Source organism: Eumetopias jubatus, unplaced genomic scaffold (genome assembly GCF_037043125.1).
Source record: "Eumetopias jubatus isolate StellerSeaLion01/CBP00866 unplaced genomic scaffold, mEumJub1_p1.0 scaffold_11, whole genome shotgun sequence".
Lineage (NCBI taxonomy): Eukaryota > Metazoa > Chordata > Mammalia > Carnivora > Otariidae > Eumetopias > Eumetopias jubatus.
Window position 1 is genome coordinate 83322138 of NW_028274817.1, and position 27982 is coordinate 83350119.

At 43.0% G+C, this 27982-nt stretch overlaps 2 protein-coding genes across 2 annotated transcripts; both read left to right on the top strand.

The window, feature by feature from the left end:
• The first annotated feature begins 352 nt into the window (after positions 1-352).
• LOC114200691 (centromere protein V-like protein 3) lies at positions 353-772 on the top strand. The gene has a single exon (XM_028092960.2). It carries the CDS (start codon positions 353-355, stop codon positions 770-772), a length of 420 nt encoding a protein of 139 aa, XP_027948761.1.
• Positions 773-5129: 4357 nt separating this feature from the next.
• On the top strand, positions 5130-16176 carry EZHIP (EZH inhibitory protein). The gene is made up of 2 exons (XM_088028568.1): positions 5130-5393; positions 13487-16176. The coding sequence occupies exons 1-2, from the start codon at positions 5130-5132 to the stop codon at positions 15812-15814; spliced, it is 2592 nt and encodes an 863-aa protein (XP_087884694.1). The 3' UTR covers positions 15815-16176.
• Positions 16177-27982: the final 11806 nt, after the last annotated feature.

A 27982-nucleotide genomic window follows, 5' to 3' on the forward strand; every position in this document is an offset into this window, starting at 1 on the left:
TCTCCACCCAGCACTGCAGGGTGACAACTTAGCCAGATTTACACTAATGGCTGAGGATGCCGCAGTCAGGATAAGGAAAAGGACTGCCGCCCAACCGCAAAACAGAGTGGCCCAGGGACCCCTGCTCCCCGTTCTCCCCGCCATCCACCTCCACCCTCACCCTTACTACCCCTCACCAGCTCAGCCACGGGTCCTGGCGCCAGGCACGCACGGCTGCGTGTTAGTCCAAGCCAGGGTCAGGAGCCTGCTGCGGCAAACAACACTGCTGAAAGAAAGCCGGCAGTCCAGGGAAGCGCTGCAAAGAACACTGCCATATACACGGCCCTAGCGCCCTCCCAAGTCCCTCAATGAGATGGACCTGGGCGCGCAGCGGGAGCGCTGGGAGACGTTCAGGAAGCGGCGGGGCCTCAGCTGCGAGGGCGCCGCCAAGTTCCTGCTGGACACCTTCGAGTACCCAGGCCTGGTGTATCACACGGGAGGCTGCCACTGCGGCGCGGTCCGCTTTGCCGTCTGGGCCCCCGCAGACCTGCGCGTGGTGGATTGCAGCTGCAGGCTGTGCAGGAAGAAGCAGCACCGACACTTCCTGGTGCCGGCCTCGCGCTTCACTCTCCTGCTGGGCGCCGAGAGCATCGTCACCTATCGATCCCACGCGCACCCGGCGCTGCACAGCTTCTGCAGCAGGTGCGGGGTGCAGAGTTTCCACGCCTCTGTCTCTGACCCCGGCGTGTATGGCGTCGCCCCGCACTGGCTGGACAAGGGAACATTTCCCTAGAGGTAAAGCCCACAAACACGTGAAGGCCCCCTTACTGTCCTAGCAGTACACGCTCAGCTTTAAGCAATTAAGCAAGTTTACCATTTAAGTGTTCTATGTTTATGGTTCTAGAGGCATGTGCTCCAAGTAAGCAAATCGTGGTTGTCGAATCTGTTTTTCAGGGTGGTGGCTTGCCCTGCAACCTCAGTTATCCAATGGGTTAAAAAAAAAAAAAAAAAAAGTTAATTCAGTTTGTACAGGGTCTTCTTGTTATAAAAAAGGGGGTGATGATTTCCAACCTCTTCACACAAGGGCGCTGGAACCAGAAGTCCTCATTTGTGGCCATTTTTGCTGTATGCTAAAATGAGTATAAGGCTATGATTTAGAAATACCATGGTAGGGGCGCTTGGGTGGTTCAGTGGTTAAGCCTCTGCCTTTGGCTCAAGTCGTGATCCCAGGGTCCTGTGATAGAGCCCTGAGTCAGGTACCCCGCTGAGCGGGGAGTCTGCTTCTGCCCCTCACCCACCCTCTGCTCTTGAGCGCGGGGGCGTGTGCCCTCTCAAATACATGAATAAAATCTTAAGAAAAAAATATTATGGTAAATTTCAGAGAAACAGAAAAGATGAAAGTCTCAGAGCCAGAGCAGGAGTAAGGGGACGGGGCAGGGTAGGGGTGATTTCATGAAAGACTAGTGTTACTACTTAACTTTAAAGATCTTGTATGTATGTTATTTTCAGAAAACTAAAGACCAGGTGATGCATTTTATATAAAAATAGTCTGTAGAAATTCTATGTAGAAAAATACATAGAAATAATAAGCTTAATTTCAAGAAGATTAAATAAATGCTTATATATACGATTCCTAAAAGTTATTGCCTCCCTTTTTAAAAAAATTTTTGTTTTAATTCCAGTTAGCTAACATTCAGTGTTATATTAGTTTCAGGTGTACATTACAGTGATTCAACAATTCCATATATCACTGTGTGCTCATCACAAGTGTATTCCTTAATCTGCATCTATTTAACTCATCCCCCCACCCTTCTCCTCTCTGGTAACCATCAGTTCTGTATAATTAAGAGTACGTTTCTTGATTTCTCTCTCTCTCTCTCTCTCTTATTTATTCCCTTTGCTTATATGTTTTATTTCTTACGTTCTACATATGAATGAAATCATACAGTATTTCTCCTTCTCTGACTTATTTCACTAAGCATTATACTCTCTAGCTCCATCCATAGCATTGCAAATGGCAAGATTTCATTCTTTTTATAGCTGAAAAATATTCCATTGTAAATATATACTGCATCTCCTTTATCCATGGACACATGGGCTGCTTCCATATCTTAGCTATTGTAAAGTAACGCTTCTATAAACATAGGGGTGCATGTGTCCCTTTGAATTAGTGTTTTTTTTATTCTTTGGGTAAATACCAATAGTGCAATTGCTGGATCATAAGGTAGTTCTATTTTTAACTTTTTGAGGAACCTCCATACTGTTTTCCACAGTGGCTGCACCACTTTATATTCCCATCAACAGTGCAAGAATGTTACTTCTTCTCCACATCCTTGACAACACTGGCTGTTTTTTTGTTGATTTTAGCCATTCTGACAGGTGTGTTTGCCTCCCCCTTGTTGATGTTAATTGTAACTATTTGTAAATTACCACGTTTTACTCTTGATCCCAGCCGGTTTGCAAATTCTTTAACTTCAGTAATAATGAGAAAATTACATTTAGTTAAATTTGGGATAAGCAATGGAAGGGGGAGATTATATTCCTATTTCCCAAATGGAGAAAATCAGGCTCAAAAGATTAAGTAACTTGTTGAAAGTCATACACTAAGTAAGTGGGGGAACTGGGACAGTTGCCCAAGTCCATCTGAGGTCAGCATCTATGTTATCTATAGTATCTCTCTCTCTCCCTTTCCTAGAATGCACATCTTTTAATACCCACCCCTTTATCAGAAAATGGTGTTATTCTTTTACTGGGTTTGGGAACCAAAATTACTGTTGAATGCACAAGGAAAGTTGAATAAAATCATCCCATTCTTTTAAGGGATCACAAATTCCTAAAACAATAAAAATGTTATTTAGAAGCTAGAAGAAAAGAGAAATCTTGCAGATTTATTTAATGGAGTTTATCCCCTGATTCCAAAACCTGGAAGAGATAGTATTCTACACACATAGAGAAATATGGATCTCTTTTACTTATTAACATGGATTAAATTTTTTATCAATAAAGTTTGAATAAAATTCAACAGTATATAAAAATCTACCATGCCCTGGTATTTTCCTAGTCATGAGAGCATGGTGTAATATTAGGAATATTTTAATAATCCATTATATCAATTAGTCAAAGGAGAAAAATCATATCATCTTAAGTGCTGAACAAAGAATTCAATAAATTCAAACTGCAGTTTTTCTTAGTTCTTGCTTAGTTTTTTTTTAAGATTTTATTTATTCGTTTGAGACAGAGAGAGTACATGAGCAGGGGGAGAGGCAGAGGGAGAGGGAGAAGCAGGCTTCCCGCTGAATCAGGAGCCTGATGTGGGACTCGATCCCAGGACCCCGGGACCATGACCTGAGCAGAAGGCAGACGCTCAACCATTTGAGCCACCCAGGTGCTCCCTAGTTCTTGTTTAGTTTTGATCTGTCATCAGCTGACAGAATTATGTAAAAATTCTCCACTACTACACATGTATAATTCCTTATCTAAAAGTCTTGGGACTAAATATTTCAGAATTCCTACATTACATAAGATCCATAGCAGGGTCTGGAGCAATACTACTAAATCGAATACAACAATATTTCTGCAGTGAAAAGTATAATCCCTCCGAGATATATATAGATTGCAAATAGCCTCGTTTCAGTTCAGGTCAAATTTTATGGGCAATGAATCAGGAAAATTAAGTTCAGTTTTCCAAGCATTTTGAATTTTAAAATTGCCTATAAGGGATTTTGAGTCTGAAGTACATGTCAGTTCTTCTTGCCTTTTATAAGGTTTTTTCTTTTATGTTAGCTTTTATTTGTCATTGAAGTAGAACATATAAAAAGAAGAGTGTATAAATTATAAGAGGCAACAACTTGATGACATTTTACAAAGTGAAAACATGGGGATACATGCACCCCAATATTTATAGTAGCATTATGAACAATAGCCAAACTATGGAGAGAGCCCAAATGTCCATCAGCTGATGAATGGATAAAGAAGATGTAGTACATATATACAATAGAATATTACTCAGCCATCAAAAAAATGAAATCTTGCCATTTGCAACGACATGGATGGAGCTAGAATGTATTATGTTAGGTGAAATGAGTCAGTCAGAGAAAGACAAATACCATATGATCTCACTCATATGCGGAATTTAAGAAAGAATACAGTTGAACATATGGGAAGAGGGAAAAGAAAAAAAAGAGAGGGAAACAAACCATAAGAAGCTCTTAATGATAGAGAAGACACTGAGGGTTGATGGAGGGAAGTGGGTAGTGGGTGGGGGGATGGGCTAGATGGGTGATGGGTATTAAGGAGGGCACTTGTTATGATGAGCATTAGCTGTTATATGTAAGTGATGAACCACTGAATTCTCCAGAAACCAAGATTGCATTTTATGTTAACTCCCTAGAATTTAAATTAAAAAATAATAAAATATTATTATAAAAAAACAAAGTGAAAACATGAATCACCAAGATTAAGATATGGAACATTACTGGCACCCCCAGAAACCTATATTATGCCCCCATCTAGTCATTACACCTGACTTAACCATGGTTCTGACCTATGTCACTATATATTCATTTTGCCTGTTTTTTAAACTTGATACAAACAGAATTATTGTGTACCTTTTTATGATTGGTTTCCTTCATTTAATACTCTGATTTGGGGATCTGTTTATATACATTTGCTGTATATAGGGATATTTGCCTGTTTCATGTCTGTATGGTATTCTCTACTATGAGTATACCACACTGTATGTATTCACTCAGCTATTGATAGATGTTTGGATTGTTTCCAGTTCCTGATTATCATCAATAATGATGCTGTGACCGTTTTTATTCATGTGTTTTGGAGAACATGTTTGCACTTCTGTTTGATTATGTACATGGATTGTGTGGTAGCCAGAATTCCATGATGATGCCCAGTGACCCTTGTCTTTGCACAATCTCCTCCCATTGGGTGTGGATGGAACCTGTGGACATGAGGAGATAGCACTCTGATGATGATGTGAAATTATATAGCAAAAAGGATTTTGCAGATGTAATTAAGGCCACAGATCAGTTGACCTTAAGCTAGGGAGATTGTTCGGGGTGGGCCAGACCTAATCAGGGAAACACCTACAAGGGCCTAGGCCCCTTCCGAAAGAGAGATTTGAGGCACGAGAGAGCATGTTCAGGGGGCCACATGGTGAGGAACTGAAGGCAGCCTCTAGGAGAGGAGTGCTGTCCCTGGCTGACAGCCAGCGAGAGAAAGGGGCCTCAGTCCTCCAGCAGCCTGGAACTGAATTCGGCCAACAACACGGATGTGTTTGGAAGGGACTATTCCCGAAAGCCTCCAGAAAGGGGTGCAGCAAGTCCACTGCCCTCTCACCCTGTGAGACCCGGAGCAGGGAAGCCAGTCACACTGGGCACAGACTTCTGACCTGCACAACTGTGAGCTAATAAAATGGGGGTTGTTTTAGGCTGTTAGGAGTGTGGTCATTTATTCCACACCAATAGGAAGCTAATACAGATTTTGGTACCTGAATGTGGGGTGCCGCCACTGCAAACAGCTAAAGATGTAGGCGTGGCTTTGGGGTAGTGGGCGAGGGCTGGAGGAAATTTGAGGTGCATGCTAGAGAAAGCCTAAGTGGCCTTAGAAAAAGCCCCGATTGGGCGCCTGGGTGGCTCAGTGCGTTAAGAGTCTGCCTTCCCTCAGGTCATGAGCTTGGGGTCCTCCCATTTAGTCCCGCAGGGGGCTCCCTGCTCAGCAGGGAATCTGCTTTTCCCTCTCCCTCTGCCCTTCCCCCACCCATGAGCACGCACGTGAGTGCTCTCTCTCTCTCTCTCTCCCCCTCTCAAATAAATAAAATCTAAAAGAAAAGAAAAGAAAAGAAAAAGCCCCGATTGCTTCAGACAGACTGTTAGTAGAAATCTGCTGAATTTCCAAACTGCACTGGGACTCTAACTCCTGTTTCCATTCCCATCCCTCCCACCCCCCCCCCCCATATTAAATCCGAATGTTATAGGTGTTATCCTATGCCTGCCCCAGCATTGTGTATTGGGGTAAGATAGTTTGTCACTTTAATGTCACTGGTGCCAGTTGGAAAGGGATTGTGCCCTGGGAGTTGTACTGCGTGTATTTTACCCAGAAACCTCATCCATGCCTGATTTAGATGCCTGAGATGAGATTCTGGACTGAGCTGATGAGATTTCAGTGAGCATTTGGAATTGAGCTGATGCCATACTACTATGAGAAATTTGGAGACTATGGAATGGGGTGAATTAATTTTGTATATGGGACAGACTGGATCCCTGTGGGCCAGAGGTAGACTGTGGTAGGCAGAATTCTAAGATGTTTCCTAATGACCTTCCACCTTGTGTAATCTCCCCCTGTTGAGTGTGAGTGTGCACTTCCAAAGAAACTCATCTGTGTGTGGGTGTTCGGAGGGATCGATGTGGCAAGGAACTGTGAGAAATCTCTAGGAGATAAAAGTGGAACTAAATTCTGCCAATGCCTTGGATGAGCTAGGAAATGTATTCTTCCAAAGAGTCCACAGAAAGAAACACAGCCTGGGTGTCTTAAATCAGCTTGGGCTGCTATAACAAAATACCACACACTGGGTGGCTTAAATAAGAAGCATTTATTTCTCATGGTTCTAGAGGCTGGCGAGTCCAAAATCAAGGAGCCAGCAATTTAATGTCTGAGGAAGACCCACATCTGGCCACCTTCTTGCTGTACCCTCACAGGCTCTGTTCTTTTCATCTCCTGATAAGGGCACCAGTCCCATCATGGGGTCACACTTTCATGACCTCATCCAAACCCATTTGCCTTCCAAAGGCTTCATCTCCAAATACCATCACAATGGGGATTAGGGTTTAAACTTGCAGATTTTAGGGAGACACAAATATTCAGTCTGTAGCATTGGCCACCTGATTTCTCAGGCTGATTTCACCCTGTGAGACACTGAGCAGAGAGCCCAGCCATACCGTGCATGAACTTCTGAAACTACAGCGCTGTGAGCTAAAAACGGACATTGTTTTAAGCCACTACCTTTGTGGTAATTTAGTATGCAGAAATAGAAAACTAATACAAATGTAATTGCTGGGTTCCAGAAAATGCATAAACTCAGCTTTGAAACTGCCAAGCAGTTTTCCCCACAGTAGTACCAATTGACACTCCCATCAGCAGTTAGAGTTCCAGTTTCTATTTTCTCCAACTCTTGATATTGGTAGTAGATTTGGGGTATTCTGGGAGATGTTTACAGATATTTCGTAATTTCAATTTGCATATCCTTGATGACTGAGTTTGGGCAATCTTTTATTTGTTTATTGGTCAGTTGGATGTCCCATTTTGTGCAGTGCCTGTTAAAATATTGTGCTGATGTTTAGTTGCATTTATTTTTTTTTCTTCTTTACATAAGATATTTTCTTCTTCTTTACATAAGATATTTTCTTCTGTACATCAGGTATTTGTTGGATGTGTGTGGGGAGACTCTGTGTGTGTGTGTGTGTGTGTGTGTGTGTGTAGTCTTCTGGAATTAGTTTTTGTGTATGATGTAAGTTAGGGGCCAAATTAATTTTTTTCATAGGGATGGATATCCAATTAGTCCAGCTCCACTTACTTAAATGACTATCCTTACCCCCAAGCACTGCATTGGTACCTTTGTTGTAAATCACGTGACCATATATAATGTGACCATATATGTGTCTGTGGGCTCTTTGTTCCACCAGTCTATTTGTCTATTTGTGTACACAAATCACATTAATTATTATGCCTTTGTAGTTGGCCATGCAATCTGGCTGTGAAAGTCTTTCAGATTTCTTCCTCTTGATGGCTTTGGCTGTTCTTAGATCTTTTATATCCAAATATATTTTGGAATCAGTTTACCAATTTCCATTTACAAAAAAACAGCTGGGATTTCAACTGGGATTATGTTGAACCCTTAGATAATTTTGATAAGAAATCTCTTTAATTTTCATAATATTGTCTTCTAATCCATAAGCATGATATAGCTCTGATTTACCTAGGTCTTCTTTAATTTCTCTCAGAGGTGTTGTATAGATTTCTGGTTAAGGTTATGATTCTTTTACTAGATTTGTCCCTAAGTATTTGATGTTTTCTGATTCTATAGTAAAAGGCATTTAAAACTTTTTCTTCCTAATTTTTGATACTCATATGTCAAAATACAACTCAATTTGTAATATTGATCTTATATCAAACTAAATTCACTTATTCTAACATGATACCTATATTTGTTTTAAGAAATTATATGTAAACAATTTATCTCTTTTATTTTTTTAAGAGCTGAGAAACCTTTCCCCCGAAGACCCCAAGGCATTTTACATTTATATCTTATAAACTACAACTGGGAAATGTCCATTCACAAACCAGTCATTGGAATGGTAATGAGATTACCATGACCTTGTCAGTCAAACATATTGCCCTTTATATATTAGATACATTACATTAGGATTATGATGCTCACAATTTTTCTTTTTTAACCAAATATATAAATACTTAGAAATTAATGCTTTGATTAGAGGGTCGAGAATCAGGTGATAGAGGATGATGAATTGTTATTTGTGGAATATTCCTCCATGTAAATGGGTTGAAATTAAAATTCTTAAGTTATATAATTTCTTAAGCAATAACTAGAATATTTCATGTGAAAAACATCTATAGATATTGAATTTTTTAAATGAATTAATTTCAAAAAGCATCCCTTTTGCTGTTTAAAAAGCACAAGATCATCATAGAAAATTTAGCACCTACATATATCAAACTTTTAAGAATAGTTATAAATCACTGGAAGGATTGATTGTGATTTAAATTATTTCTTGAACTTTTCTGAGTTATCTAAATGCCCTGCAGCAGACTTTGTCAAATTTGACAGCTTTGGCATTTTGTGTCAGATAATTGCATGTTGTCAGAGGCTTTCCTATACATTGAAGTAATTGAGAGTATCCCTGGCCTCTGCATACTAGATGCCAGTAGCACCTCTCCCTCTCTCCCTCTCCTTGACATTTTCAAAATTCCCCCCAAGGGGCAAAATGCCCCTGGTTGAGAACAACTGCACTATAGTGAATGAAATTCTAATATATGTAGAGAGCTAGAAAGATATAAAAATACACAGATGTAAATATAGATCAGCAGAGTACATCATGTCCTTTTTATACATCATAGATATTTTCCCATGGTATTAAAATTTTTTTGAAAAACATCCTGTAAAAGCTGCATGTTTATTCTATGGACATCCAATATCCTATTGGAAAGTGAGATTGTTTCAGATTATTTACACTATAATAATCATCTCGAGCATATAACATTGTGAGTATATGAGTATTTCTTTAGAATTAATCTGCAGAAGAGAAATTGCAGCATCAAATGGGCATGTTTAAGACTTTTAATTCTTTTTTTAAGTTTTTTTTTGTTTTTTTGGGGGATGTTGTTGTTTTTTCTTTTTTTAGAGAGAGAGAGAGAGAGAGAGAGTGAGTGCAGGGGAGGGGGTGGGCCAGAGGGGATGAGAGAGGATCTCAAGCAAACTCTGCTGAGTGTGGAGCCCAACGTGGGGCTCGATCCCATAACCCTGAGATCATGAACTGAGCTGAAATCAAGACTCAGTCACTTAACCAACTGAGTCATCCAGGCACCCCTAAGACTTTTTATATGTATCATCAACCTTTCCATCAGGCAAAATGCTATGAATTTATAACCCCATCCAGTAGTATAAAAGATAGCCTTTTTAAAAAAAATAATAGCTTAAAACCTAATTAAGCATTAAAATTGTTTTATTTTTTTAAAGATTTTTTTAATTTATTTGACAGAGAGAGACACAGCGAGTGAGGGAACACAAGCAGGAGACTGGGAGAGGGAGAAGCAGGCTTCCCACTGAGCAGGGAGCCCGATGCAGGGCTCGATCCCAGGACCCTGGGATCATGACCTGAGCCGAGGGCAGACGCTTAACGACTGAGCCACCCAGGTGCCCCAACATTAAAACTGTTTTAAAAGTGCAAATAGCTGTACACTTTTCCGAGTATAAGAGTTACGTATGTTCATTGGAAACATTCAGAAGATAAAGTATGAGAGAATAAAACTCATCCTTCCAGATATTTTTTCTATGAGCACATACATATACATACACTATCTCTAAACAGGAGCACAGTGAAAGAAAAAGGAGAAGGAACTGAAGACACACCAGTGAGGTTAAAGAAGGGAACTTAGGAACTTCCTTAGCATAAACTTTGAGCTCTTTAGAGAAGATTATATATGTGTCCATTATATACACATTAATCATATATATATCATATATAATAGAGATATACAGTAGATGTATGTTATGTAAAGTTTATATATTATATATCTAAATGCTATATATATAATACATATCCATTATAGATGTCTGTTATATATGACTCCTTTATATATATTTTTATGTATACTATATATATATATATATATCTCCTTTAAAGAGAACAAGGATAGATGGGAACATTTTAGTTATTACTAAGTTAAGGATCATGACTGGATGCCTGGGTGGCTCAGTCATTAAGAGTCTGCCTTTGGCTCAGGTCCTGATCCTGGGGTCCTGGGATTGAGTCCCACATCGAGATCCCTGCTCAGTGGGGAGTCTGCTTCTCCCTCTCCTGCTCTTTTTCTCTCTCTTTCAAATAAATAAATAGATAGATAGATAGATAGATAGATAGATAGATAGATAAACACTTGAAAAAAAAAACAGTTAAGGATCATGCCTAAGGCCCTGAGATTCCAGAAAGGAGGAAAGGAAATAACTCAGAGAGTAAATTGAAATGACTCCCAAAAGGAAACTGGATCCATGAAACTGGTGAAAGGTGACCTATAGAATTAAGAGAATGGGTTTTTTTAAAAAAATATTTTATTTATTCATCTGACACAGAGAGTGAGAGAGAGAGCACAAGCAGGCAGAGCAGCAGGAGAGGGAGAAGTAAGCTCCTGTGGAGCAGGGAGCCCAATATGGGGCTCGATCCCAGGGTCCTGTGATCATGACCTGAGCCAAAGGCAGATGCTTAACAACTGAGCCACCCAGGTGCCCCAAGAGAATGGCTTTGAGATAAGTTGGGGTTCAAACCCTAATGACTAGGACAAGTACAGAGGGTATAGTGGCCAACCTGGTCAGAACAGGATCACCAGTTCCCACTGTGTCCCCAGTCTGCAAGCCTTCCCTTTTTAGGAAGTAGCACCAATGTCTGCCCAGATACTGTGGCCAAAATCTAGGAGTCATCACTGATTGCTGTCCTTCCCTTATAATCTCAGACATTCAAGTCTTCCCAACTGAGGCCTCAGACAATGACATTGTAGAACAAAAACAAGCCATTCCTGCTCTACCCCTTCTGAATTCCAGCTTTATAAAATCCATGAACATAATTAAATGGATGTTGCTCCACACTATACAATGGTAGATGACCAGAACACATTCATTTATTCTTCATTTAAATCCATCCTGTACTTCATCACTATTTCATTTTCCACATTGTTTTTGTTCAATTCCCATTCCATCCTTCATATTCTTGTATTCTGTACTTCATTTCAAATTTCATTCCGTCTTTCAATGGTATTTTAAAATTTGTAGTGTGTATTTCATAGTCCATTTATTTCAGGCCATTGCATATTTTATTCCATTTTAGTTTTTCCTATTTCAACTTCAATTTCCTTCTATTTACTATTTTATTTCACAGGATACTCCATTCCATTTATCATGTAATGTATTTTTCTTTTATTCCATATGCGATTAGTTATTTCTATTGTACATTCCATTCCTTTTTCCCATTATATTTCATTCAATTTCCATCCCATTCAATTTCCGATTTCACCTCCACTGCAATCAATCTCCACTTCATCCCATTCTGCATTCCCTTTCAAGTCCATTTTCCATTCCATATTATTTAACATTCCAAATACCATTCCATTCTATTTTTGAATTGTGTTTCAGTCCATTTACTCATCCACCCCACTAAGTATCCCATTCCATTCTGCCAAAATTGCTATAACAGCAACTTTCAGAAGAACCAGTTACCAATATTTTTATCAAAGAATCACAGATGTGCATGGCCTGTATCAAGAATTTTCTAGGAATTTATCCACAGTGAGGATATGAATAATTTTTAGCAAAAAGGGTCTCACATTGATGTGTTTATAAAGAGTAAGAAGTTGGAAATGTGTTGATCAATACAGCAATGTTTGAAAATGTAAGCTTCCTCCATAAAAGTAATACTCTGTAGTTATACTGGCCTTGTGGAAACATATTTGATATGGGAAGTGTGTTTTCTAGACCCCAAAAACAGGTTACAAAATAGTATGTATGCATAATTCCATTTTATGAAACAAAAGAACTATGAATTAGTTAAGAATGGCCATTCTACAAAAAATAATTAAGCATTTCTAATATTTGCCCCAGGGGCATGTGGGAATTTAGGTTCTAGTTTTCCTAGGTTAGGTTCTATTTGCTTTTCTGTTTTGGGTTCTGAGAATGCAGTAATAATGACTTTTGTAATAATGACTAAATTAGTGTCAAAATATTAAACTTTATGTCTGTGCATCACAGCATAATAGAGAACTATAGCCAAGAATGGAGACTGGGTCAAATAAATTAATGTACATTCATCGGTGGATTACTATGCAGCCCATACAAATGATGATGTATTTTTAAGGACAGTGTTATCCTAATTCCGGGTAACTCCAGCCCATGCCTCAGGAGATAAGGCAGGGGGAAGGATGTTACTTCAAAATCCCCTCTGATGCATGGCAGTAGTGCTGAACATCCCGAGTCAAGATAGCGAGGGCCCCATCCATTTTCTTGATTTCAGGCTGCTTTCAAGACTCCAGTGTAGGGTCATCCAGATGCAGGGAGGAGTTCTGGGACTGTCGCTTCTGGAGTCAGACATGGGCCCAGTGTCCTGATGGGATTCCAGGAGGGAAGCCCAGTTTAGGGGTATCTCTCTTTTTTTTTTTTTTAAGATTTTATTTATTTATTTGACAGAGAGACACAGCGAGAGAGGGAACACAAGCAGGGGGGTGTGGCAGAGGGAGAAGCAGGCCTCCTGCGGAGCAGGGGGTGTGATGTGGGGCGTGCTGTGGGGCTCGATCCCAGGACCCTGGGATCACGACCTGAGCCGAAAGCAGACGCTTAACGACTGAGCCACCCAGGCGCCCCAGGGGTATCTCTTGTTGGCCAGGGTGGTATTTCTTTCAAGCCACTGCTTGAAAGTTTCACCACCAGAGTGGTGCTGACAAGCTAACCTGATTTGGGGTGACTCAAACTGTTTATACAGACAGTATCACTGCCCCCGCCCCTTCCCTCGAAGCGCGCGCGCGCGCGCGCGCACACACACACACACACACACACACACACACACACACACACATCACTGCCCCCGCCCCTTCCCTGGAAGTGCGTAGACCGGGGGGAGCACACTGCCTGGTTTGGCGCCAGAGCTAGGTTGGCTCGCTCCCTTTAAGACGAGAGTCACGTGACAACAAGCCAACCAATCAGAAGTGATGATCTGACCAGGACACGCCCATCCTCCTCACTCCTCCCGGAGCTCTACCCAGGCGGCGTCTTCGGCCACGCTCTCGCGTCTCGGAGAGAGAATCTGGCGTTATGTCCACTCCGTCGTCCGACCAGAAGGCGCAGATGCAAGAGCAGGGTGAGGTGCCCACAGGGTCGAAGAACGAGGTTGCCCCTGCCCCCGGCGACGCCCGTGGGGACGGCAACCCCGATCCCAGTGCCTTGGTCCCCTCGGTCTCGAGCGGCCTTTCTCCCTCGGGTGGTGGCGCCCCACACAGTGGCACGGCAGGTTCCTCTGCCTTTGCCCTGGCTGCCGCCGGCGCCATTTTGATCAATGGCGAGGGCCCGGAGCTGCCCTCCATGGGCTGTGTGCCGGAGAGAGAGCTTGCTGACCTCCAGGGCGGCTGCAGTCCCCACGCCGAGCTGAGATGGGTGGTGCCCGGGGCGGGCCTAGGTCTCCAGGCCTCACACGCGGGCGGCGTGGCCGCCATGGTGCAAGCCATGAGGGGAGTTGGTCAGGCCAGCGGGCCTCCGACCCTGACCGCGAGACCGGGGAAGGGCCGTGGGAGGAAGCAGCCCGGCCGCGAGGAGGCTTCCCAGGCTCAGAAGCCTCCAGGGCGGCGCTATCCGTTTCTTGCGCTTCCTACAGCTCAGTGCCCCGTGCCCTTGCCGCCATCTTCTCCGGGGTCTCAGCCCAGCAACCGCCGCCGTTCTCGGGCTTCTCCGTCGGGTCACGCATCCCAGCCAGGCCCAGTCCTCCGGAGTCAGGCCCGGGCATCAGGCCCAGTCCTCCGCAGTCAGGCCCGGGCACTAGGCCCAGTCCTCCGCAGTCAAGTGGCCAGGCCAGGCCCTGCCCTTAATGGCCGTGCCACCCCGCCAGGCACCGCCTTCCGTGGCCATGCTTCCGGGTTGGGCTCTGCTCTTTGCAGCCGTGCATCTGCACCAGGCCCTGCTCGTCGCCGTGGTGCACCTGCGCCAGGCCCTGCTCTCCAGCGTCGCCGTGAATCCGCGCCAGGCCCTGCTCTCCGTCGCCGCCATGTGCCTGTGTCGGGCCCAGCTCTCCGCAGCCGCAGCCGCAGCCGCGGCCGGGCTTCCGCTCCGGGCCCGGCTCTTCGCAGCCGCCGCCGTTCTTCCTCGCCGGGCGCAGCTCGCCGCAGCCGCGGCCGTGCTCCTGCGCCGGGCCCAGCTCTCCGCAACCGCCGCCGTTCTTCCTCGCCGGGCGCAGCTCGCCGCAGCGGCGGCCGTGCTCCCGCGCCGGGCCCAGCTCTCCGCAGCCGCCATTCTTCCTCGCGGGGCGCAGCTCGCCGCAGCCGCGACCGTGCTCCCGCGCCGGGCCCGGCTCGCCGCAGCCGCGGCCGTGCTCCCGCGCCGGGCCCGGCTCGCCGCAGCCGCGGCCGTGCTCCCGCGCCGGGCCCGGCTCGCCGCAGCCGCGGCCGTGCTTCCGCGTCGGGCCCAGCTCTCCGCAGCCGCCGCCGTTCTTCCTCCCCGGGCGCAGCTCGCCGCAGCCGCGGCCGTGCTTCCGCGCCGGGCCCAGCTCTCCGCAGCCGCCGTTCTTCCTCGCCGGGCCCAGCTCGCCGCAGCCGTGCATCCGCACCGGGTCCAGCTCACCGCAACCGTGCTTCCAGTAGCCGTGCATCTGGGCCAAGCTCTGCCCTCAGTAATCACGCCAGCCCACCAGGCCCTGCTCTCCGCAACCGTGCATCCGGGTCAGGCCCTGCCCTCCGAAGCCGAGCCACCCCGGTAGGCCCTGCCCTCCGCAACGGCTGCCCGACTCCAGGTTTTGTCTTCCGGGGCCGCACCATCCAGAGGTCATTCCCTAGAAGCCGCGCCTCTCTGCCTGTGCCTACTGGCCCAAGTCCTCCTCCTTCCCCTGGGGTAGCCTTACGAAGGCTGGTGTGGCAGAGCAACTCAAGCTCTCCTAATCCTGAGGTCCCAAGCCTTGGTGCCCAGCCTCGTTGGCATGCAGTCCGTATGCGTGCCTCCTCTCCCTCACCTCCTGGTAGGCTCCTTCCTTTCCCTGTGCTGTATGGTGAGAGCTCCTCCTCTTCCTCTTCTACCTCCTCCTCCGGGTCTCCTGGCCAGAGCCCCTCCTCTTCCTCCTCCTCCTCCTCTTCCTCCTCCTCTTCTTCTTCCTGCTCCTCCTCCACTAATTTTTCTCGCCATAGCACCTCTTCCCCTAAGTTTACTGGCTTGGGCTCCATCTCCACTCCTAGTCCTGCAAGCCTGAGGCGTGCCTTGCTGCCAGAGCTTGATGCCCTGAGCCCTGTTTCTCCAGGAGAGGAGGATGAAACAGGGAGCATGCCTTCCTCCCCTACACCTCCAGTGGTGTGACAACTGCAAAAGGAATTAGTAGGTACCCCCTTCAGTTCAGTGGGGGGGGGGGTGTGAATTAGCATGCACCCACTGACCTTGAAGGGGGTGCCTGCTCTGCAGTTAACCTGTGAGGTTTACAAGTGTTCTAGCTATTAACCAGCATAATGAGAAATTTTGATGCTGTTGTTTGGAAAGACAGTTTTAAAGTCTCTGTTTCCCATAACTGTACCACCTAGCACTTATTTGCTATTGGCCCCTGATTCTAGGCCCACGTTTTCCTGAAAAGGGCCTGCCTTTGCCCCTGAGTTGAGATTTCTCTTTTCCATGTTACCTTTGTATAATGAAATTTTTGAATGAATAAAATAAAAATGTTAACTTCATTTCTAAGATGTAGTGGTTTTTTTATTGTCCAAAAAACTTAATCCTACCTCCGATTTTAGAGGATTAAAGAAAGTTGTTAGTGTGCTAGCTGAGTTCTTTGGAAGAGAGAGGGAATAAAATACTATTCCTTCAATCATTTATTTCTACTATCTAAAATGGAATTTTGTCCAGGAAATTCCCATTTATAATGGTATATACCCTCTTACCATAGGTGATTTGCAAATTTAGACAAGAAAAGGGAGCAGGGTTCAGCCCAAGGAGGGGTGAAGGAGATACTCAGGGTCAGGAAAGAGGACATGACACTGTGTGTGTGTGTGTGTTGGGGGGAATACTTATGTGTGTGTGTGTCTGTGTGTGTGTGTGTGTGTGTGTGTGTGTTGGGGGGAATACTTCCCAGATGGAAGTAGGGAGTGCTGGGAGGAAATCTCAGGAAGGAAGAGAACAGCATGAGTCAGGAGTACCAAGGGAAAAGGTCTCAGTTTCTAGAGGAGGAAAAAATTTGTGTGTTGGGAAAGGGGACTCCTGAGGTCTGTGTGGGGGAAAGGAAGGTCTGGGAGGATGATTCAAGGTTAATGATATGAAAATGGTCAGATATTTATTGAAAAAAATGTGTTAATGGATAATCTCATTTAAAAAAATGTGACTAAATTTGTGAGCAGGTATGAGTGTGTGGGTGTGTACAGACATATTTGGAGAGAACTGGATGGACGTGCACCACCATTCTGTGAACAGTATTCATTTTTGGGAATAATTGATATCTTTTATGTGCTACACTTTACACTTCCATAATGAAACTAAGCTGTTTTTTAGGAAGTTGTGGAAACACAGTGGGAGAACACAGTAAAGGAATGGAACGAAAAAAATAAACCAAACCAGTAAAAGGATCTCCCTCTCCCTACTTTGCCATATTTCTCATCTCTTTGATTTTCTGGTATATGGCCAATTCTGTCATAGACTTGGTCAGGAAGGGCCTTCCTCCTGGGTCCAACATTTTAGAAGTTTCTGCCTAGTCTATATTCAGACTACAGAGCTAGGAGTCCACAGGGACAATGGTACGTGCCCACCAGGTCCCAACACCCTGCAATTTTTGTAGAAAATATTTTTTAAATATTTTATTAGAGAAAGCACAAGCAGGGTGAGGGGCAGGGGGAGAAGCAGGTTCCCAGATGAGCAGGGAGCCTGATGCAGGGCTCTATACCAGGACCCTGGGATCATGAAGGCAGATGCTTAACTGACTGAGCCACCCAGGTGCCCCTGTAGAAAATATTTTAGGTTCCCTCATTCCCCAAGGCTGCTTCTAGATTCTGTAAGGCCCTATTCTCAATGTCCCTCCTAAGGAAGGGAGGTCTGGGCCTGTGGAATACAGACTCTTAGGCCCAAAATATTGCCAGGAGGCCACTTCGTAAAAGCAAAGGATGTACAAAGCTTGATGTTATAGGCCGAGGTGTTCTCAGGTTTGGGTGTAAGACACCTCTTGGCGTAAGAAATAGCTGGCAATGGGAAGAGATTAAGGACATGGGTCAAAGGTCTTAATTTGTACTTCAGCCACTGCAAATGTTAGTGACTGGCTTGTATATATAATTCTCTCTAGACCAGCCCCAGAGAATTAGAGACACCCAAGGATATATATCTAGGAAGCCATACCTTGTCCCTGGTGGTGGCTCTGACCAGAAAACATCCCCTATTTATCTCAGATATTGGAGGTAGCATTAGTTCAGGTACTAGGTCTGATTCCTTCCTACAGTGAGCCAGCATTCAGTGGGCTGAATCAGAGATGCCACTACCATACTGCATGCTAGTGTTTTAGTAGATATCTGGACATTTGATATGCTTGGGAGTGGACCTTAATCCAATGTCCTTAGCCCAAGCCCACCATACAAAATCTGTATAGCCCCTATTGACCACGGACTCTTCTTCCTTCTCTTAACCTTTGGTCCTTATTTATTTATTTATTTTGGATTTTAAATGAACTTTATTTTTATTTTTTTTATTAAGTTCAGTTAGCCAACATATAATACATCATTAGTTTTTGATGTTGTGTTCAATAATTCATTAGTTGGTATAACACCCAGTGCTCATCATAGCACATGCCTTCCTTAATACCCATCACCCGGTTACCCCATCCCCCCACCACTCTCCCTTCTGAAACCTTCAGTTTGTGTCCTGGAGTCTAGAGGTCTTCCTAATAACTCCCTCTTTATGGAAGTACCAAATGCCGTCACACAGTAGACCTCCATACTGCAGAATGTAAAGGATAATTCTTTAAAAGACTTTATTGATTTGCGGGAGAGAGCGCATGCGCACATGGGGGGTATCGGGGGGTGGGGGAGATCAGAGGGACAGGGAGAAGCCTCGGGGATCATCGTGTTGGTGGGGATTGGCACGGGGATTGGTGCGGGGATCGGTGTGGGAATCGATCCCAGGACCCTGAGATCACGATCTGAACCAAAGACGAATGCTTAACCAACTGAGCCACCCAGGGACCTGGTAAAGGATAATTCTTAGATTTCCTATTACTTGACCTTTTGCACCATTTGACACTATTGATCACTCCTTTTTCTTTGATACATGTTCTTCCTTCATCTTTAAAGACTGTTCTCTTTGTGTTTACCCCACTTTCTCCTAGACTTTTCTCATTTTCCACACCTCTAAGTATTAGAATATCCCAAGGCCTCAGTTTCTTGCCTTTTTTTCCTATATACATTTACTTCCTAGGAGATCCCATCTAGTCTCATGTCTTTAAATAATGTTTTAAGCTGGTAAATCAAAATATTGTATATTCCCACCTATTCCCTTGTACTTTAGTCATGTGTATCCAGCTACCTAATTGACTTTTCCATTTGAGATGTGTGAAAGGCATATCAAACTTCAGTAATAGGGAGTTCTGTCGGGTAGAAATAGAATGCTAGCCATACGTGTAATTTACCATTTTCTACTAGCGAAATAAAAAATATATGAAGAAACATATGACAATAATTTACTTAATTCCATCTATCCAAAATATTATTTCAACATGTAATCAATATAAAAATTATTGAGATTTTATTTTCTTACTAAATCTTCAAAAGCTGGTATGTAATTTACACTTCCAGTATATCTCAGTTCTGACTAGCCACATTTCAAGTGCTCAAAATAGCCACAAGTGTGGACATCTGTGTACAGAACAATTTTAAACCTCATTTCCTTAGTCTCTCTTGTTCATTTCCAATTGAATTGTGATTCCATCTCCCATTTCTCATAATTGTGGGTTCCTGTCAAGAGAGTCCTGAGGTGTCAGTTTTGAGAGTTCACATGCTTCTAGCACCTTTAGTGCCTCTTTTTTTTTTTTTTAGAAGATTTTATGTACTTGAGAGCGAGAGATAGGCAGACATAGAGCACAAGCAGGGAAGAGAGGGAGAAGCAGGCTCCCCGCTGGGCAGGGACGCTGACAAGGGATCATGACCTGACCAAAGACAGATGCTTTACTAATTGAGCCACCCAGGCACCCCACCTTTAGTGCATCTTGAGCTGGGCCCCTTGCACTCACGTGATATGAAAAGGGCAAAAACCCTGTGAGTCTCTGCTGCTCTTTCTGGTGAGTTGGTTAGTTTGTGGTTCTATTATCCAGTTACTCAGATGCTATTCCATCACTTCTTTCTCTTCCTGCACAGACACTGGTACCATTAGGTAATAGGAATGTTGGTGACTTGTCCTCATCTACTTGAATTTTGGGGTTTTAAGGGATGTCTTGTAACCTAGATTTTTTTAAAGATTTTATTTATTTGTCAGAGAGAGCGAGAGCACAAGCAGGGGGAGTGGCAGGCAGAGGGAGAAGCAGGCTCTGCGCTGAGCAAGGAGCCTGATGTGGGACTCGATCCCACAACCCTGGGATCATGACCTGAGCCGAATGCAGGAGCTTAACCCACTGAGCCACCCAGGCATCCCTAGTAACCTAGATTTGCTGAAAATCTTACCTACACATTTTGCTTTTGCTCTCTGGTTGCTCTGTTTTTCTGTGTTTGGAGAGATTGAAAAACTATATAGCCACTGCTGCCACCTCTTCCCAGAACCTCTACCACCAAGTGTCCTTACTCCTTGAAAAATATGCCACCTCCTCCTTAGGTGTTGCCCCAGTGTCTGCTGATCACAATGTGTATAGTCAACCTTTTCATAGCTCTCAAAGGAACATAATGGGAACCATCATCTGTACTAAACTGGAATAAAAGGAAAACAGAACTACATTTAGGAATCAGAACAAAACCCTATTGGGCATGCCACTAAAAATCTTTAAAGGAAATATTTTTGGGAACACATTTCAAAAGCTTTTACTTTGTCATATTACTTTGTTGATTCACAAAACTGGCCCTTGTACATAGAAGGTAAGGATAGAGAGGAAGACCTCTCCAGATTGGTAGGTGGCAGTCTTAATAAGCAAGGGAACTTACATATGAGGCTTGTCTTGGACAGCTGCAAGATGAGTAAATCTCCTCACCTGCCCGCAGGAATCTTAAAAGTTTCTATAGAGGCCTGAACTGGGTTCAGTCATGTATACTGACCGATCGTCTCAACAGCACGTTGCTCTCCAAGGCTGCATTCTTGAAAATGGCTCCAGTTGTAGGAATAGTTGGCAAAACATACATTCTAAGGACAGGGGAGGGGGTGAGGAGCCTCTGATTTCCCGGGACCACCTCATGTGTCAGCCAGTGGTCTCTTGATTACCTCATCCAACACACTTATTCTTGAATAATTCTACAGATGACAAAAGACTGGAACAAGAAATAGACAATTTTACTGCAGCAATTCTCACAACCTCCTGGTGTCATAGAACCTACATTTATTCCCACTTTACAGATATGGAAATTGATGCGCAGAGCAATTTTGTGACTCGAGATCTCATCACTAGTAGGGGTTGGCTCTGGAGTCAGAGCTCTTCGGTTTGAATTCTGGTTTTCCTATTGACTCATTGTGTGTTTCTGGACAAGTCAGTCAACTTGGGATCCTAAATTTCCTCATTTGTCAATAAGGAATAATAAAAATACATGCCTCCTAGATTACTGTAAGGATTAAAATGGGTGGTGTGTGTTAAGTGCTTCTAATAGTGTATGGCACACAGTGAGTGATAAAGATGGTTCTTTTTTAAGATTTTATTTATTTGAGAGAGAGCATGAGAGAGAGAGAGAGATCACAAGCGGGGGGTGGGGGAGGAGTAGAGGGAGAAGCAGACTCCCCACTGAGCAGGAAGCCCCAAGTCGGGACTCGATTCCAGGACCCTGGGCTCATGACCTGGGCTGAAGGCAGATGCTTAACCAACTGAGCCACCCAGGCACCCAAGATGGTTCTTATTCTGATTAGGATTATGATCATGTACCCAGATATTTCTGACCTCTCTGTCCACCTGCTCGGGCCCTCTCTCTCTCAAATAAATAAAATCTTTATAAAAATCAAATTAGCTATTTCAGCCTGCCACTCCCCCTGCTGGTATGTGCGCTCTCTTTCTGACAAATAAATAAATAAAATCTTTAAAAAAAAGGGGGGGCGCCCGGGTACCTACCCGGGTCCCGCATTGGGCTCCTTGCTCAGCGAGGAGTCAGCTTCTCCCTCTGCCTGCCACTCCCCCTGCTTGTGCGTGCTCTCTCTTTCTGACAAATAAATAAAATCTTAAAAAAAAAATCAAATTAGCCATTTCAAAAATGGGAAGGACAAATCATTATTGTACTCACTTAATAATATAAACACATTTCCACAGACTATTGAGCAACGTTTTGCCAACACCAGAAGTCACTGCATAGAAATACAAAAAACAAAGTGTTTAGCTTCCAAGGTACAAACTCTAGGAATTTAGCAAATTTGAACTTGAAGTAGTTATATAAATGCTTATGAGGAGAGTAGTTTTCCTCCAGGCATCATTTGCATCTTAATTAATTTAATGGATGAATAGAATACACCTGGGGTTAACATTATTGACTATAAGTTGCTTTTGCACATTACGTGGCATGCAGATATACCAGATAATGATCATCATATATTTATATGTTAAGTACTGTTTTAATATTTATACATATACCCTTAATCCATGGAACAGCCCTAGGAAATAGGTGCTCATGTTGAGCCCATTTTTACAGATTAGGATATTTAGGAACAGAGGCTACATAAGATATAATATGTAGGAAATACTCGTTGAGTTGTGGACTCTGTCGTGGTCCTTTCCAAAGTTACGAACTTTCTTTGTGAAATAAACTGCATGATATGCTCCTATACAGAGTACTACTGTTCTGCCCAGCGTAAAGTGATAGTTTGGACACAGTCATCTGCTGCTGTTTATTATGAGAAATGGTGTTGGTTTTGTATTGTGTAAAATTACTCTCTCCACCCAAACTTCAAATGGAAGGTAAAAAATTCCAGCTCAGACACATTAACTCAAAGATACATTAAAATGATCATAGCAGGAAGTTACTGTGCAGGGAAGATTAATCTCCCTAGAGATCAGGGCAGGAAGTCAGGACAGCAATATTACTGGCCTCAGATTGAGAATTCCTGTGTCCTCTCTAGTATAGTGAAAAGATATGGCTTCCCTTTGTGTCCCTGCATCCAAGTGGCATCCAATCTCCAGAAACCATGAACTGGCAAAGGGAGGTAAAAAGCTTATCTCAGGGTCCTGCGTCGCTCACAGCTGGGCTGACTTTTTACCTCAGGCTTCCATTGTGGGGAGGAACCAGGAAATACCAGAAAGACTTTCTGGAGTCTTTCCCTGAAAGTTGCCTGCTGATCAACTACTATGTTGTATAGGGCTGGCTTTGTGGCATGTGACCAGTGCAGTTCCACAGGCCCCTGCTTGGTTTAATGATGTGCTGCCGCTGTCTTGAAATTCTTAATGCTTTCTGAACAAGGGACCCCATATTTCATTTTGTACTGTGCTCTGCAAAATACATAGCCAGTTCTAATACTATATTGAATAGATTTTTTTAAAAGATTTTATTTATTTGACAGAGAGAGACGCAGCGAGAGAGGGAACACAAGCAGGGGAAGTGGGAGAGGGAGAAGCAGGCTTCCCGCTGAGCAGGGAGCCCGATGCGGGACTCGATCCCAGGACGCTGGGATCGTGACCTGAGCCGAAGGCAGACGCTTAACGACTGAGCCACCCAGGCGCCCCTATATTGAATAGATTTTTAAAGAATTTATGGGCAAGCAGAATCCAGGAAATGTTGCTGGTGGTTGTGAGTTAAAACAGATGATGTCGGGGCACTTGCGTAGCTCAGTCGGTTAAGTGTCTGCCTTCAGATCAGATCATGATCCTGGAGTCCTGGGATTGAGCCCAGCATCCTGGGGCCCCCTGCTCAGCGGGGAGTCTGCTTCTCCCTCTCCCTTTGCCCCTCCCCCTGCTCATGCTCTTGTGCAATCTCTCTCTCAAATGAACAAATAAAAAATTAAAAAAAATAAAACATGATGTCATAACAGTGAGCACAGGGTTGTATTTAAGCATATCTTTTTATTCTGATGCTTTGCCATCCTGGGGCCCTGCTGACACTGAAAGGGACTGCCCTCCCAGGGTTAGCTCATTTTTAGAGAAAATACTTCTTCGATATGCAAACCAGCCAATCCAAACTCGTACCCAAACCACCTCCTTTATCAGGCTTTTACAGGGCTCTCTCACATTTGGGGCACTATTCTTCTGCCCTAATCACCCAGAGGTCAGGTATCAGACAACTGAGGACAGCCTCTATGCCCCACAGCCCACTGAAACCTGCGTACCCTGCCTTACCTGTTCCTTTCTGCAAAACCATAATGGAGGCTCTCGCCTAGGGCTTTGACCTCTCTCCTGATGATTCTGGTGCTTCCCTGTGGCCCTGCCTGGCATGGTGTACCCCCTCATCTTGGGAACTCTGAGTGATAGATTGTCTTTCCAATGACAATCATCTCTTGATCTGCTGGCCTCAGTATCCCTGAATGATAATAAAACCTACATTTTAAAACAAGGGTAATATGAACTGCAGAAGGCACTGCGATTGGGGGCGCCTGGGTGGCTCAGATGGTTAAGCGTCTGCCTTCGGCTCAGGTCATGATCCCAGGGTCATGGGATTGAGCCCCACATCCGGCTCCTGGCTCAGCAAGGAACCTGCTTCTCCCTCTGCCTCTCTCCCTGCTCATGCTTTCTCTCTCTCTATCTCTGTGTCTCAAATGAATAAATAAAATCTTAAAAAAAAAAAAAGAAGGCACTGCGATTACATAGTCCTAGGTTTGAAAAATGGCCACACTCCTGGTTTATTGTGTGACCTTGAGCAAATTACGCAACTTCTTTGACCGTCAGTCACTTCATATGTAAATTGGGTATGATAATGGTATCTACATCTAATCTATCCACCCCTCTGGCTGTGATTTAGAGTCCTTCCTCTGTGTTCCTAGAGCTTCTTGTTCTTAACCTTATCAGAACTTTCCTTTCCCTTTTAGGTTTTATTTCTAATAGTTTAATTGAGGTATAATTGAGATAAAATAAATGAGCATATTTAAATATATTATTTGATAAGATTGGTTATATGTATATTCCCATAAAACCATCACCACAATCAAGTTAAACAAATATATTACCCCCAAAAGTTCCCTCATGTCCTTCCCCATCAGGCGCCATTCATGGGCAATCACTGGCCTGCTTTCTGTTATTAAATACTGGTTTGTGTTTCTGGAGTTTTATATAAATCAAAATATATAATATGTTCTTATTTCTATGTGGTCTCTTTCACTCAGCATTATTATTTTGAGATTCATCCACGTTGTGTATATCAATAGTTAATTCTTTTTATTGATGAGTGGTATTCCATTGTATGGATATACCACAATTTGTTTTTTTTAAGGGTTTTATTTATTTGTCAGAGAGAGAGAGAATGCAAGTAGGCGGTGTGGCAGGCAGAGGGAGAAGCAGGCTCCCCACTGAGCAGAGAGCCGGATGAGGGACTTGATCCTGGGACCCTGGGATCATGACCTGAGCAGAAGGCAGACACTTAACTGACTGAGCCACCCAGGCACCCCTATACCACAATTTGTTTATTCAAACACATGTTGATGAGTATTTAATTTGTTTTCATGTTTTTTGGTATTGCAAATAAAGCTTCTGTGAACATTTATGTACAACCCTTTTCATAGACATGCTTTCTTTTGGGGAAATAGCAAATGGTGAAATGGCTGGGTCATATCTTTAACTTTTTCAGAAACTGTGAAATTGCATTCCAAACTGTTTATACAATTTTACTTTCCCTCTGGCAGCAGGAGTTCAATTCCTCCACATCCTTGCTAACATTTGGTAGAGATAAGACATTTAAATTTTATACATTTTAATAGGTGTGTAGTGGTATTTCATTGTGTTTTTAATATACATTTCCTTAATGACTAATGGTATTGAATATCTTTTCAAGTGCTGATTTGTTAAAACTTTTGGCAAGTATATATTGGACTGTTTGTTTACTTTGAGTTTTGAGAGTTCTTTTTATATTCTGGATATGAATCTTCTGTCAGATATGAGATTGGCAAGTATCTTCTCCCACTCCAAAAGACTCTTCATAATGTCTTTTGAAGAGCAGAAATTCTTAATTTTAGTGTAGTCCAGTTTATCAATTTCTTCTTCTTTTCGTAAAGATTTTATTTATTTATTTGAGAGAGAGAGAGTGAGAGAGAGAGAGAGAGATCACAAGATCACGAGAAGGGGGAGGGGAAGGGGAAGAGGGAGAAGCAGACTCCCTGCTGAACAGGGAGCCCAGTGCAGGACTGGATCCCAGAACCCTGGGATCATGACCCAGGCTGAAGGCAGATGCTTTACTGACTGAGTCACCCAGCCGCCCTATCAATTTCTTCTTTAATGGATCTTGTTTTTGATATCATATCTATGAACTCATTCCCTAACTCATGATCACAAAGATTTTTTCCTGTTTTTTTTCTAGAAATTTTATAACTTTAGCTTTTACATTTGGTTTAATAATCTATTTTGAGTTAATTTGGGGGTATTGTTCAAAGTATAGATCAACATTAATTTTGAATTTTGGGATTTGATAACCACTGGTTCCAGGACCATTTGTTGAAAAGACTAAACTTTTCTGACTGAATTGCCTTTATAGTTTTGTGGGAAACCAAGCAACCATGTATGTGTTTTTCTTGGCTCTCTGTTCTATTCCATTGAATATCCAAGAGCCAATACCACACTATCTTGATTACTATTACTTTACAAAAAGTTTTGAGGATAGTTTCTTTGTCCTCAAAGTTGTTTTGGGTTATTTTAGTTCGTTATAATTTTATATAAATTTTATAGTCAATTTATCAATTTCCATCAAAAGAATACTCCAGCTTTATTAAGTATAATTTGAAATACAATAAACCATACATATTTAAAGTACACAATTTGATATGTTTTGACAGAAGTATACCCATGAACCATCACCACAATCAAATTTTCCTCCTATTTAATTCTGTTCCCTCCCACCTTTCTTTCCCATCCCCATGCCCTGTCCCTAGGCAATCTATTATCTATAGTCTGTCACTTCAGATTAGTTTGCATTTTCTAAAATTTTATATAAATGGAATCATATAGTAGGTACATTTTTTTGGTCTGGCTTCTTTCACTCAGCATAATTATTTTGAGATTAATGGGCACCTGAGTGGCTCAGTCAGTTAAGCATCTGCCTTCTTGCCATTTGCAAGGACTTGGATGGAACTAGAGGGCATTATGCTAAGTGAAATAAGTCAGTAGGAGAAAGACAAATACCATATGATTTCACTCATATGCGGAATTTAAGAAACAAAACAAAGGAACATAGGGGAAAGAAAAAAAAGAAAGGCAAACCGTAAAATAGATTTTTAACTATAGAGAACAAACTGAGGAGTGTGGGAGGGGAGGTGGGAGGAGGGATGGGCTAAATGGGTAGCGGGTTACCCATTTAAGAGGGCACTTGTTGTGATGAGCACTGGGTGTAATATATGTAAGTGATGAATTACTAAATTCTACTCCTGAAACTAATATTATACTATATGTTAACTAACTAGAATTTAAATAAAAACTTGAAACAAAAAAGTAAAAATATGTAAAAAAAAAAGAACATAAAATTACATACACACAACTAAGGAATGAAAGCATTTGGACATAGTTGCATCAGATCATTTTATATTTTTTGATAAATTAATACCAATAAAAAATAATTGTGATTCTAGTTTGCATTTCTGTAATGACTAATGATGTTTATCATTGTTTTCACTGCTGATTTGTCATTAACATATTTTCATTTATGAAGTACCTGCAACACTTTACTCATTTTTGCATGTGATTATTTTCTTAAGATTTGAGTTGTGAAATTTCTCTATATGTTCGGAATAGAAACCCATTATAAAATATGTGATTTTCAAATTTTTTCTTCTAGTTTGTAGTGTTTTTTAATTGTCTTTTTAAAAAGATTTATTTATTGGGGCACCTGGGTGGCTCAGTTTGTTACATGTCTGCCTTCGGCTCAGGTTGTGATCCTAGGGTCCTGAGATCGAGCCCCACGTTGGGCTCCTTGTTCAGCGGGGAGCTTGCTTCTCTCTGTCCCTCTGCCTGCTGCTCCCCCTGCTTGTCTCTCTTTCTCTCAAATGAATAAATAAAATCTTAAAGATTTATTTTATTTATATGAGGGGAAGGGGCAGAGGGAGAGAATCTCAAGCAGACTCCATGCTGAGCCCAGAGCCAGACATAGGGCTTGATCTCACAACCCATGAGATCATGACCTGAGCTGAAACTAAGAGTCAGAAGCTGAACCAACTGAGTTACCCAGGTGCCCCTTTATTGTCTTTATAGTGTCTCTCAAAGAGTAATTT

Coding starts and splice junctions, on each gene's coding strand:
- LOC114200691 (XM_028092960.2), top strand. CDS start 353: ATGGACCTGGGCGCGCAGCGGGAGCGCTGGGAGACGTTCAGGAAGCGG.
- EZHIP (XM_088028568.1), top strand. CDS start 5,130: ATGTTCAGGGGGCCACATGGTGAGGAACTGAAGGCAGCCTCTAGGAGA. Junction 5,394..13,486: donor GACTTCTGACCTGCACAACT/GTGAGCTAATAA, acceptor TGATCTGACCAG/GACACGCCCATCCTCCTCAC.